General features: G+C 37.2%; 1 protein-coding gene across 2 annotated transcripts in view; it reads left to right on the top strand.

Annotated features, from left to right (window-relative positions):
• Parpbp (PARP1 binding protein) overlaps window positions 1-13,573 on the top strand; it is a 51,940-nt gene that overhangs the window by 36,507 nt on the left and 1,860 nt on the right. Inside the window, exons 7-9 of one of the 2 annotated variants that reach the window (XM_021626918.2) lie at window positions 1,827-2,007; window positions 5,484-5,662; window positions 6,959-7,040. In XM_021626918.2, the coding sequence (XP_021482593.1) occupies window positions 1,827-2,007; window positions 5,484-5,662; window positions 6,959-7,040 (442 nt within the window). Of the gene's footprint in view, window positions 1-1,826; window positions 2,008-5,483; window positions 5,663-6,958; window positions 7,041-13,573 lie in introns of those variants that run through there. The other variant, XM_021626920.2, reaches the window with a different exon arrangement.

Here is a 13,573-nt window from a genome sequence, read left to right as displayed (position 1 = left end):
TATTACAAATAGTAATGTAACAATGAATTAAATTTTCTATAATTAAAAACCCTAGAAACACAGACTGCCTTTTTCTAGGACTGTGATTAGGGGTACTCTAATGTATAGCATTTAGCATGCCATCAGAGACTTTCTGACAATACAGCCTCTAACAAAACTAGGTTGTCCTAGACGCTTGGAAACAGAATTATTCATTGTCATATTATGCTTATATTTATATTATACAGACTTCAAGAGGTTACCCTGTGAGGCCTAAAGTCCCTATGAGATTGCCAGAAATAAAACCAAAAAAAGCACATTGTAAGGCCTATGGTTTCATAAGCTTCCTTATGGAAGAACAGCCAACCATTGTGGAAGTGCTAAGGCACAGTTAGAAAACCAAATAAATATGAAGCTTTTATTAAGTAATAAAAATAAAGGCTTATTCTGTAGAAAGAAATGCAGAGTGCTTTATTATTGCAGTCTTCAGGTAGAGCAGGGTTCTGGTACTCATCAACATCAGTCCTCTTCTGTTTTAGTCCTGCCTTCGAGTGGAGATGGGTGTTTGAAGATTGTTAAGTGTGATTCTTCTCTCAGAGCTGATTTCTGCATGAAATGCTTCCCACATTGCTCCAGCCTAAAAGTCACCTGTGCTACCAATAGAGTGACATAGTACCCTTCTCAGAGAAAGTGATTTAGTGAGCTAGAATCAGGAGTTGCTGTTTCAAACAAAACTGAATATGATTCTACTGACAGGAAATGTGGGAAAGACCGAGCTAACGTGTTGCCATCAGACTTCCCGTTCTCTATGATTGGCTCATAAATTTCCCTTTCTATTTGGACCAAATATTTACCTGATCAATCATACTTCATGTACTTGTTACAATACCTGACAGATGTATAATCTGGTGGTAAGGTATTGTGGATGAAAGCATCAGCTCATAGCTTTTCCTTTATGCTACTACAAAAGAGAAGCTTAATAGCATGTCCAAGGTAGAGAGAGGCAGAGCTGCCATGACTGCACAGCACACCACACATGTCTTACTGGGCACAGCCCTTTCAGTGATAATTTGTGACTTCAACAGAAAGCCTTCTTCTGTTGTTGGACACCTTTAATTTCTTCTTCAGAGCAGACCAAGATCCATTTTGTGCCTTTCTCAAACTGGACCTTTACCAGTTCTGTAGAGTAGAAGCTGCAACCCAAACTCAGGCAAATAAAGAAGCAGTGAGTTCAGGTTTTGAAAAGTACTGGTCTATTGGCCATAGGTGGGTTAGGGTTTGGTTTTCTTTGGGTCAATATTGACTTGCTTAATTTCCTCTTCTGTGTATAAAAACCCTTCGTGTATGGTGGTATAGTGTTTGTTTCAGATAAGCCTTCTTTCCTCCTCCCGTGCTGGAACACCATGTAATCTAGGACAAGTTATTTATTCTTTATGAGACTCAATAGCACCTTATTGAGTTGATTTTAAGATTAACATTCTAGGCATTCAATGAGAGGTGACTGTCCTTGTTGTCTTAGTGGTGTGTACAGATACATATTCTAAGTATATAGGAATGTATATATACTTCAGCTATATAGAAATTCATCCGATCTGTCATCATATTACACACATACAGCTTTCAAATTAAGGAAGATGTAACTTGTGTCATGCTGGGTTTTAGAAAAACTTTATTTTGTTCCTCATAGTTTTTATTTTTTTTCTTTAAATGAGTTGTTATTTGATCTCTGATATCAAAGTTATGTTCTTTGAGAGGTGTTGATTAGCACTGAGAAATAAGTTTTCAAGCTTTTAAGCATTCTGTCATTCACAAAACTATTACAAGCACACTCTTATTTCTATTTCCAGCCTTGCAGGGGGTCGGATATTATCAGTGATAAAGATGCAGCTGATCAAAGGCCACAGCAGTGAGGATCCTTTTTATAAAGCAGTAGAGGAAGTTGTTCAGGATTTGAATTTGAGGATTAAAAATATTATCAGTTCTCAAGAAGATGTAGCTGTCAGCTCCACCAGCCTCAGTCCTGCACTGGTAATGGATTTATTCTTTGTTCTCTTTCTGAACAAAACATAATCTCTTCTGTTCATTGCAGAAACTGTTTGCTGTTGCTACTTAAGTCAGAAGATGTATTTTCTGTGCTTTAAGATGACACCATCAAATTTAATTTTCTTAATAGGATTATGTTCAACTTCATCTTTGGGGAAAATGTATTTGTTGAAATAAGGCATTGGATAATCTCTAGTGTCTCTTTCAGCACTGAATACTTAAAGCACTTAGGACAACTTTTCAATAATTCTTTTTTTTCTGTTTTTTAAATTTTATTAATTATACTTTATTCACTTTGTATCCCCCCATAAGTCCCTCCCTCCTCCACTCCCGGTCCCACCCTCCCTTCCCCTTCACGCATGCCCCTCCCCAAGTCCACTGATAGGGGAGGTCCTCCTCTCCTTCCTTCTGATCTTAGTCTATCAGGTCACATCAGGAATGGCTGCATTGTCATCTTCTGTAGCCTGGAAAGGCTGCTCCCCCCTCAAGGGGAGGAGATCAAAGAGCAGACCAATCAGATTATGTCAGAGGCAGTCCCTCTTCCCATTACTATGGAACCCACTTGGACACTGAACTGCCATGGGCTACATCTGTGCAGGGGTTCTAGGTTACCTCCATGCTGGTACTTGGTTGGAGTATTGAGTCTCTGGGAAGACCCCTGTGTTCAAATTTTCTGGTTCTGTTGCTCTCCTTGTGAGGTTCCTGTCCTCTCCAGATCTTACTATTTCCCACTTCTTACATAAGATTCCATGCACTCTGCCTAACAGTTGGCCATGAGTCTCAGCATCTGCTTTGATAGTCTGCAGGGCAGAGCCTTTCAGAGGCCCTCTGTGATAGGTTCCAAGTTTGTTTCCTGTTTTCTTCTTCTTCTGATGTCCATCCTCTTTGCCTTTTGGAATGGGGATTGAGCGTTTTAGTCAGGGTCCTCTCTCTTGATTAGTTTCTTTAGATGTACAGATTTTAGTAGGTTTATCCTATGTTATATGTCTATATGAGTGAGTATATACCCTGTGTGTCTTTCTGCTTTGTAAAATAATAGTAGTCTGGTTTTTGGCCCCATTTCTCTGCAGGATAGCAACAGTCCCATTAGAACAGGTTTTGTAGTCAGAAGTTTAATTTTCATTTATAGAGCTACATAACTTTTATAATAACTCCATTTCCAGTTGATTACAAGTCAATCTCCCTTTTACTTGGGACTCCTATATAGTATACACTTCTTCCTTGATTTCCTTATGTTGATAGTAAGTTTTAATAATTACTACAGAAGTGAGCTACCATTATTTTAAATACAGAACAGAACCTTAGAGTGTGTATTATAGCAGGTCTATCTTTTTTCTTTTCTTTCTTTGTTTTTGTTTGAGACCAAGTCTTACTTTATAGACCAGGTTGGTTTGGAACTCATTATGCAATCCAGGCCGGCCTCAAGCTCCTAGCATAGCTTTCTCATGCTGGAATTACACATGTAAAACCATTGTGTCTGTCTGTATCATGATGCTATGTGGTCAACAGAGAACCTTGTCATTAGGTGTCACTGTAGCAGGCAGTGCATGAAGAAACACTTTTGCTGTTTATTCATCTTTTCATCTAGAGGCCTTGGTGATCATTTTTATCTGTTTTCCTATAGAAATGTGTGTTCTTCGATTTCGTTCCAAGGCATCATGCGGAACATTCTGGGAGTCTACCTCAGTTATTTTATGTGCATGCCACATTTTGAGTGACTGTCTTGGCACAAAGCACAGGGGAGGTACTTAAGTGTAAGCCAGTAACTACCACCATCTCAGGTCACTCAGTGCCAGTCTCCCATTTGTAGGCAGACAAAATCCCAGCACAAACCACCTGTTAGTTTTCTGTTTTCTGCTAAGTCACAAATCTTGAAAGTACTGTCAAATAGCACCCTGTGAAGGTCCTATCAGCAGAGTGGCACTTGCTGATGCTGATGTACGCTGTGGTAACTACCAGGTCATGGGAGACTCTTGGCTTGACTCTGGGCATACCTGCACACTCCAGCTCATCCGGTAGCTCAAGCTGCCACGTAGAGAAAAGAATCCAAAACCACACTGACAAATGCTGCGGCACCAGCACAGCTGCCACGGAAGACTCTGAAAGATTAGCCATGATATGTAGGCACAGTGTCTTCACACGACTGGGCAAGGCAGTTTCACTGCTCCTCTTTTGCTGGGGGTGCATCTTGAACATAGAGAAGTTAAGCATCTTCTCACAGTCCTGTAGTGTACCTAATTAGTAAGATATTTGAAACCTAACAAAAATCCCCAAGGGTTTATGTTCTTATGTGCTTGTATGTAATTTTGCATTGTCATGTATCACCTTCCGCATTCATTTATTCTCTAATTACTACATTTTCCAGTTCTCCCTTCTTAATCTGTTTTCTTTATTTCTAGTACTGTTTAGTTCAGACCATTTCATTTCAAAAGTAATTTATTACAGTCTCTTAATTTGTTGAAGCCATGCCCATATTTGACAAATTTTACACTAATACATAATTTACACATTGCTATTGTTGATTTTTTAAAATCCAAATGAGCTTATTGTACTTTCGTAGTAAAGCAAGAGGCTTTATCTTTGTAGCAGGCTGGCCCCTAACATCGGGGCATGGGATGCAGAGTTTCTTCAGGCTCTTTTGCTGGGGTGCCTCCTTCTCACCTAGGTACCTAGCCCTCTCCTTTACTGGTTTCTGAAGCTCCTTCTTGTCTCCTGGGACTCCACAGAACTCTCACTGTTGACTCTTAAGTGCTTCTGCCACTTGGTGTATATGCATATTAGAAATGTCACAGCATTCGAATGCAGCTTTTTGATGACTTATCTTATTGAGGGGACAGTGGTATCTTTGAACGTAGTGGGTTTCACCTTTGAAACTTTAGTTTCTTAAAGTAATGCTTAAAACATAGACTAATTGTAACTTTTCACGTGATTAAATCTTTCTTTTTTCTTTTTTTGAGCAGGCTGGTCTTTGTCTTATGTCACTAGCTCTAGTCTTAAGCTCAGACTCTGTCCACCTCCCCAGTGCTGGGTTGTAGGTGTGCAGCACCACTTCTGGCTCTTGATTAGACCTTAAGCGCATGTGAGTTTGTTTTGGATTGCCAGAACCCCATCTCTCTAAGTACAAGATAACAGCTACACAGAGATTAAGACATAAACTCTTGGGGTTGAGGCCTAACTAGATAGTGATTCGACTTTTTCTCTCTTAAAGCCTAATGTCATTCACATCAGAATATGATATTCTTACATATATACCTATATGATATTCTTATGTATCTGAAAACCGGTAAGATTGATTATAGTGTTGCTGAAGGGAAAAATGTCTACATATCTTATATCCACTTTTTATAGCTGATTTTCTCTGATTTCAGCAATAAAAGAGTGGCATTTGAAATAGAAATGTGTAGCTGACTCACCTAGCTGGATGATTATTATGTATACTTTAAAATTAATTTTTATTCTAGCCAAAATCTTTTGCCATAAACCATGACACCGCATACTGTGGCAGAGATGCTGTGAAAATTTTACTGGTTCTCTTGGATGAAGATGCAGCTAGTGCCCCCACCAGAAACAGAGCAGAGCTGTTACATAATGACGGAAGTACAGTTCCTCACCATGGACCTTCTCTCCTTACACTCTTTAGGTGTGTAATTTCTATATGTGTGTGAGTAGTAGTGTGAAGGTTTTTTTTTTTAAATATAAAAATACCTTGCTGATTATCAGAGGAATTTATACTTATGAAACTTAGAAGTAGCTGGATGATGTGGACAAAGCAAACAAAAGTTAAAGGAAGACTGGATCTTTCACTGGAGCATAGTATTTGTATTGCAGCATTTAAGAGTGTAGCAGGTGGTTTTGTTGTTTTCATTTCAGTGTTTTACTGTGAAAAAAAAATATTTGTTTTGGTATGTGTCAAGAACTTTGTTAGATCAGAGCCCATAAAGCCATTCCTTTTAGTAATATCCCCACTGTCTAAGTAAGGAATTGAGACTTGAGATTGATTGCAAAATATGCTGAAGAAAGCTCATTTAACAAGTAGCAAAGGTTTCTTTTCCCAAACTTGAATTCATTCTTTATTGATTGCTATGCTGAGTAAGGACAGAATGAAGCACACATGCCACAGTAGCTGAGTCGGCATTTGTTGGCTGCCTTGCTAAGTGAATGTTGTGTTATGCAAAGACCTTGGTGTTGCTCGGGCAGCAAACTAAACAGCATAGATTGATACAGAGGGCTGTTAAACAACAGAAACCTAGTGTGAGGTGAAGCGCAGCATCGGTGGCACAGGCATAACTTTGCCTGTCAGAAGATGCCAGTGTGTTTTGTTTTTCTTACATGACCTGTTTTTAGCGTGTGCTCTCTCATATTGTTCACTCTCTGCTGCCCCTTTCTTACCAGGCATTTGCCCCTTAGGAGCTCCTTTAGCTGCAGCTCTCTTTTCAAATCCTTGTCTCCAACTATAGTCACATTTATTTTGTGGTTAAATACAGTACATGGCAGGTTTTTTTTTTTCTTGTAAATATGCTTATGAGAGTAAGGGGAAAACTAGTTTAGAAGCTACTCTGGCTAATGAGTGTCATAGTTCATTTGAGTTGCAACAAAAAGGGTAGTGTAGACTGGGTAATTTATGAATAACAAATTCATTTCTCATAGTTCTGTAGGCTAGAAATTCAAGATCAAAGGGTCAACAGACTTATTGCCATGTATAGGTAGAGGCCTGCTCATCATTAATTGCACCTGGCCATACGGTTTCATATGGCAGCAATGGCTAAGTAGGCTCTCAACCTCTTATACTAGTCCAAATCACTAACCTGAGCACCTTCCAAAGGTCTGCTCTCTTAATATTGTTTCACTGCAGATTAAATGTCACTATGAGAGTTGAAAGGACAGAAACATTCAAGCCTTATTAATATGTTTTTTTTTGTTTTGTTTTTTTACTTAGATCTCCTACACAAGTGAATAATACATCAATTAAACCCCTCAGAGAGAGAATCCATAAATCATTGCAAACAGAAAAAAATAAGGTATAATAAAGGTTAATCATAAAATGATAAATATTGTTTTATTTTGAAAGAAATAAATATATGAAACAGGACTGGATATTGTAATTATGCATTTTATATAACATAATTAGAAGGAAATGAAAAATGAGCAATGACAGTTTGTGTACGAAAACATTGCTTTTATATAATCTTGACCTATCTGTGGTTTATTAATTTACTGGAACTACAATGAAAGAAGGAAACAAGCAGTTGCTGTTATAAATGTTACGCCAATGTCTATTGGATCAGTGAAAGGAGGAATAAAGTTTATATATAAAATATATAACTTTAATTATATAACATGTAATACATAATAATATATATAATATATATAATTCAAACTATACTTTTTGAAGACATAATGGTAGATCTTTTTAGATTCAGATGAGAGAATCTTCACATTGTTTCTTAATGGTTGTTTATATTTTAACTTAACTTGAAATAGGTTTCCCGATTTTCCAGTAAAGCATTTGTGACTAGTTGATAATGTGTTTATCCAAACATTTAAAGTTTTTTGGTTTTATGTTTTAAAGGAATATACTTTTATTTAGTAACTACTATATGTTGGGCATATAATACATGTTTTATATTGGTAATTATTAATTTGTTAAAAGTTTTTATATAAAGTCAAAAATAGCCTTAAATTATCAAAACGATTTTTCATCTTGAAATAACAGAAAAAAAATAACTGTAACTTGTGCTATTCTTTAGTATCATCTTTCTATTGCTTATTGGTAGTTGTTAATAATTAATGCCTGGCTTCTTATTTGTTAATTGTTATTTTATATATATATATGAGTATATATATATGTACATATATATACACATATACATATATATATATTCATACACATATATTAATGTAAACCTCTTTAGGCTTTATAATGTCCCTTGTTTGTATGTTTGTATTTACCTTCATGGCTGACCATTTGGTATTGTGTACTTTTCCCTGGGGAAAACTATTTTTCCCACGTTCAGCATCCCTGAGTTGCCTGTAGTTCTATGTATAGGGTAGATGCCCTTTGAGATCTGCCTCCTGCCTCCCTCCCTGCTCTCATTTGTGCTAGCTTGTCTGCTGCTGTCATCCTTGTGCTGGCCATGTTTAGGCAGTCATGTTGGTGAGACTTTATGAATGTTGATTCTAACATTCTTAAGAGACACAATCTCACAACAAATTCCCTAATCCTCCAGCTCCAAAAATTCTTTCTGCCCTCTCTACTCCATTGACCCCTGAGCCTTAGTTGCTGAAGTTGTGTTGTAGATGTAGTCCTTGGGATCAGGTTCCACAGCTCTCCATTCTGATTGGTTTCCTTAGTGGTCTCTTTCTGTTGCAAAGAGCAGTTTCCTTGGCAAGTGATGAGGACTGCACTTATCTGTGGGCATAAGAACAAATATTTAGAATGTAGATTGGGATTGTGCATGTTCTCAAGGATCAGCTAATTACTATGAAATGAAAACAAATTTATGTGTGTTAGAAAAATAGAAAAGAGCATTTAATTTAGCATCATGTACATGGATGCAAACAGATTTTAGAAGGATGTTGTCTACTATTACAGTGACCATACGTTACCTTATGTCCAGATTGCAAAACCATGAAGCTGAACTTAGGTTGCTTTGTTACTTCACAGTGGAGTCAGTGTAGTTTACACAGCTCTGAAACTAAAAGACAGTAAAGAATTAAGATTCATAGTTATGCTTTATCAGAAGTAGCCCTTGCAACGCGAAATGTGGAAGTCATCAGTTTAGCCACACATATAACTGATGCACAGCCAGGCAGAGTGCTTGTTGGAAATAACAAGAAACAGTTTAATATTTGTTCCTAGAGTGATGGTAAAACCGTACTTCAACCACTTATTGCAATGGGTTTTTTTTTTGTTTTTGTTTCCTTTGCTGTTTTGGTATAAAGTTGTAGTGAGGTTTTTGGTTTTTGTTGTTGTTGTTGTGGGAATTATATGTGATTTAGACTTGAACTACTTAAAGCATTTTAAAAGAGGAAAATATTAGAAGATTTAGAGTTTTTGCACTTGGTGTCATATAACCAAATCAATATTATATTTATGATATAATTATTACTTTAATATTCTAACAGTTACTCAATATTACAAAATTAATTCTCCTTAAATTTGCATTTTCTTATTCATAAATATACATGGATACTCCTCTGGTCATAAAATTAGGTCTTCAACTTTCACTTCATACTGTGATCTATCAGGAAACTTGCATCTGATAGTTCAATAAATTCCCCTGTGAAGGAAACTGGAAGGTTCCCACTAAACCTCAATGGTTCTGACATAGGCAGACCTTTTGAGAATATTTTTTTCACTTCTTTACCATTATTTTTTGTTAGAGGATGTTAAAGGGCACATTTAGTTAGCCTTCTTAGACTTCTGTATATGCTGGGTTTTCTTCCTTCCATCCCAGATTTGCCAGCACCGTGCATGTCTACCTCAACTGAAAGGTCGTAGATGCGTCTTTTTTCTACTATGTCTTCAGGGCTTTTTACCGTTTCAATGAATCTGTATTGTATATGTGTTTACCTACTTAATAGTGGAAACCACCCGATCCAGAAGGTATGGGAGTCTTAAAACAAGGGACACTATGCACAGTGAAATTTAGTTATTAGTTGTGTAAGAAAGTTATCCACTCTGTAATTCTGTGGCCTCCATAAGCAGTCAGTCCTAGTCTTGTGGTGTTAGAAAAGTGTTTCTTAGATAACCAAGTTTAGCCTGTGAATTTGAAAACATATCCAAATTAAATAGGTGCATTGAGATTGATTCTTAGAATCCTCTCTCCTTTGCTTCCTAAAATGAATTAAAAGTAATTAAAACTAAGAAATTGGGGCTGAGACAATGGTTCAGTTGGTAAAGGGTTTGCTGTGCAAGCAGAGAGGCTCAGGTCCAGGTTCTCAGCATCCAAGGCAAAGCTGTCATGGTGGCTTGCTCCTGTGCCTTAGCTCTGGGAGGGGAGGCAGGCAGGGCAGGGCTACACAGGGGGATCCTGGGGTGCATTGGCTCTCCAGCTCAGCCAAATGGCCAATCTCCAGCCTTAGTGAGACACCCTGTCTCAGAAATTAAGTTGATAACCTGACTGAGGAAAACAAAGTAGCATCAACCTCTGACTTCCACCAATGCCAGGTTGGGTAAGAGCAGCTGCACGTGCACGCGCGTGTCCACACACACACACACACACACACACACACACACACCCCTCAAAAGTAATCACTGAGAACAAACAACAAAAGTATTGTTAGACGTTTCAGTGCGCTTTAACATGGCCAACCAACAGAAGCTAAAGTCTCAGCAGGGAGAAGCTTGGCCTGATTTAGTGACTTAATCTAGTCCTTAATCAGGTACAGAGATGCAGTACATACCTGATCCCAGTTACCAGGTAACAGATATGCAGTACTAATCTAGTCCTGGTTACCAGATACAGACATGCAGTACCGATCTAGTGCTGGTTATCCGATGCAGAGATGCAGTACCAATCTACTCCTGGTTACCAGATAACAGAGCTATAGTATTATTGAGTACACAGAAATAGGAGATTTTTTCCTTCTTTCTTTTTTTATTAGTTACAGTTTATTCACTTTGTATCCCAGCTGTAGCTCCCTCCCTCATCCCCTACCAATCCCACCCTCCCTCCCTCCCTCATCTCCTCCCATTCCCCTCTCCAAGTGGACTAGGGGAGGGGCATAGGGGGAAAAGAGGGAGGGGAAGACTGGATTGGGAGGAGATGAAGGAGGGGGCCACAGGTGGGACACAAATTGAATAAATTGTAATAAATGATAATAATAACAAATAAAATATAAAGAAAAAAGAATAATCCCTTACAGCATAGAAATTTGAAGTTTTGTAATATCTCTACTATTATTTCCACAAGGGAAGGGATGGCAATTCTCTTCACCCTGTGGAAGTGCAAGCCAAATAAACCCTTTTTTCTCAAAAAAAAAAAAAAATTATACTGCCATTGCTTAGAAGACTTTTTTTCTGTTTAACTGTCTAATGGAATTATCTCTGATAACAAAATAGATTATTTTATATATGTACAAATTTTTACATAAGGACATTTTATATATGTTTCAAAAGATATAAAATCTCTATTCTTTTGAAAATGTGGTAATGTAAGAATAAAAAAATTGGAATAATTTATTTAAGATACATAGTCAACAGGTGTTTGGGGGATAGTTTCCTATTTCAAACTTATTAATTGTATAGAGGTAGCTTACCTACCCTTCCTTCCTTCCTTCCTTCCTTCCTTCCTTCCTTCCTTCCTTCCTTCCTTCCCTCCTTTCTTCTTTCCCTCCTTCTCTCCCTCCTTCCTTCCTTCCTTCCTTCCTTCCTTCCTTCCTTCCTTCCTTCCTTTCTTTGTTTCTTTTCTTGGTTTTTGGAGACAGGGTTTCTCTGTGTAGCCTTGGCTGTCCTGGATTCACTTTGTAGACCAGGCTGGCCTTGAACTCTCAGAGGTCCGCCTGTACCTGCCTCCTCGAGTGCTGGGATTACGGGCGTGCTCCACCCATGCGGTGACTTTCATTTTCTTAATGTATCTAACTCAAGTGTCTATGCCTTTCAGTGCTTTAACTAGAGTCAGGCTTTCCTATGTGAGTACTATTTTCCTTTAACTGGGAACCTCCTAATAATTTAAATTTAAAAAGAACTATGGCAAAGGACATTTCCAATGCTTGGCAAGCCTGAAGTTTGTTGGAATTTCACTGTGGAAAGCAGTCTTCCCAAAGGAGGGAGATCTCTCCACAAAAGAAAACTTTGAATCCATTCCTCTCATGTGACTTTAGCAGCCCTGTATGAATCTAGACATTATTTTGAGTTGTTTAGTACTTCAAAAGCACTTTCAAAGGGGAATTGTTTTACTTATTTGAGATTCCAAATCAAATACACATAGAGATTTGGAAAATTTTCAACAGGAAGTAATCTCTATTCTATGTGACCACTAATCTTGTGCAGAATAATTCAACTTTTAAGAACAAAGGAGAAGTATTCCCTTTCAAATTATAAATGCAAGGCATTGTAGCTTACACTGTTTTAATAATTACACGAAGAAACTAATTAATGATAAGTCCTTGTTTCTAGCTACATTCTATTATCCTTTTAGTATTGGCCTGGACTTGAGAAACCTGGTTCAGTAGAACTTATTTTATAGGCATACACACTTCATCTGTGTCATAATAGCCATCCAGTGTCTATAGTAGATCTCCAGAGTGAGCATACATATCATATGATTGTCCCCATATATATATTGATATATCTATACCCCTGTGCTTTGGTGTTTGAGATAAGGGGATGGACACATATACACATAAACAAATAAGGGTCTGGCCATGCAGTGGAGAAAGATGCTTGTTTTTTGTATTTTGATATGTATTTCATGGTTAATCATTTTTTCTCACCTGTGCCTGTCTATATTACTATAAGAACACACTGCCTTGTAACATGAGTTTTATGAATTTTTACACCTTTTTGTATCTTCGTGATTAAAAATCTCCAGTTGTCTATTTTTTCATTGAAAAATATGGAATACAATTTTTACTAATATGAGTATGGCTTTCATTAACCGTAAATAAAATTTACTCTAAATAAAATTTGCTTTTATGAAGCAGCTGGAAAGGAGGCTGGCTATTCTCATATCTTTTAAACTGTGGTCAGTGATTTTATTGCCATCATCTTGACAAATATCTGAGTGAATTGAAACACTGGTCTCTAATTACATAAAGTAAAAGGTAATTAATTACTGAGTGTATGTAGTTATATTTCAACCAGTAAGTACTCTAAGTCATATCCAGCATAATATAACTATAACTTGAGGTGTTAAAAAGATATGGGTATCTTCTAATGATTTGGAGAAATCCCCATAATAATTAATGGTTATGGACCAACTGTAATTGATGATATCCAAGCTATGTGTGTAGACTATGTTGCTCTGAAGTGTCTTCCTAACCCTCTAATAGTTCAGAAGTCTTATACTTGCAGAATACATCTCCAAACTGCTTGTTTTCCTGTCCTATTTCCTAAATTGACTTTCTCTTTTCCCTCTCTCCTACCTCCTTGCCATCCAGTGTCTCAGAATACAATCCAGATTGTTCTTCAACTTTTGATCCTCCTACTTTAGCCTCAGTGTTAGGACCACACCCCACTTAGAATTAACTTTATCTGTCTGATTATCTTCTGTTTATGAGAAAGTTGGGCTTTCATTTTTTTATCTGAGTTTAAATGCAAGTGCATATTTTAAATTTTTGACCATTAAAACTCTTCTTTGAGTCTATCTGGAATGATATAGTTAAAAACTCTGGTTTTCCCAAATAGGTCTTCCCATGTTGTTTGTGTTCCTCTTTCTAAGTATATATTATTTCTGTTTCTTTTAGCTTCTCAGTTCCCATTTTTTTCATAGTATTTCTCCTTCCACCAATTTCTTTAATCACATGTGCTTACACTTATTTCTCTTATGCTCCTTTTTTAATAAAATATAGAACTCCCTTTATGATTTTATGTATGTATTATTACTTC

The sequence above is a fragment of the Meriones unguiculatus genome, chromosome 2 (genome assembly GCF_030254825.1).
Source record: "Meriones unguiculatus strain TT.TT164.6M chromosome 2, Bangor_MerUng_6.1, whole genome shotgun sequence".
In the NCBI taxonomy this organism is placed as follows: Eukaryota; Metazoa; Chordata; class Mammalia; order Rodentia; family Muridae; genus Meriones; species Meriones unguiculatus.
Note: the sequence above shows the minus strand (reverse complement) of the source record. Positions and strands in the feature narration are given on the sequence as shown.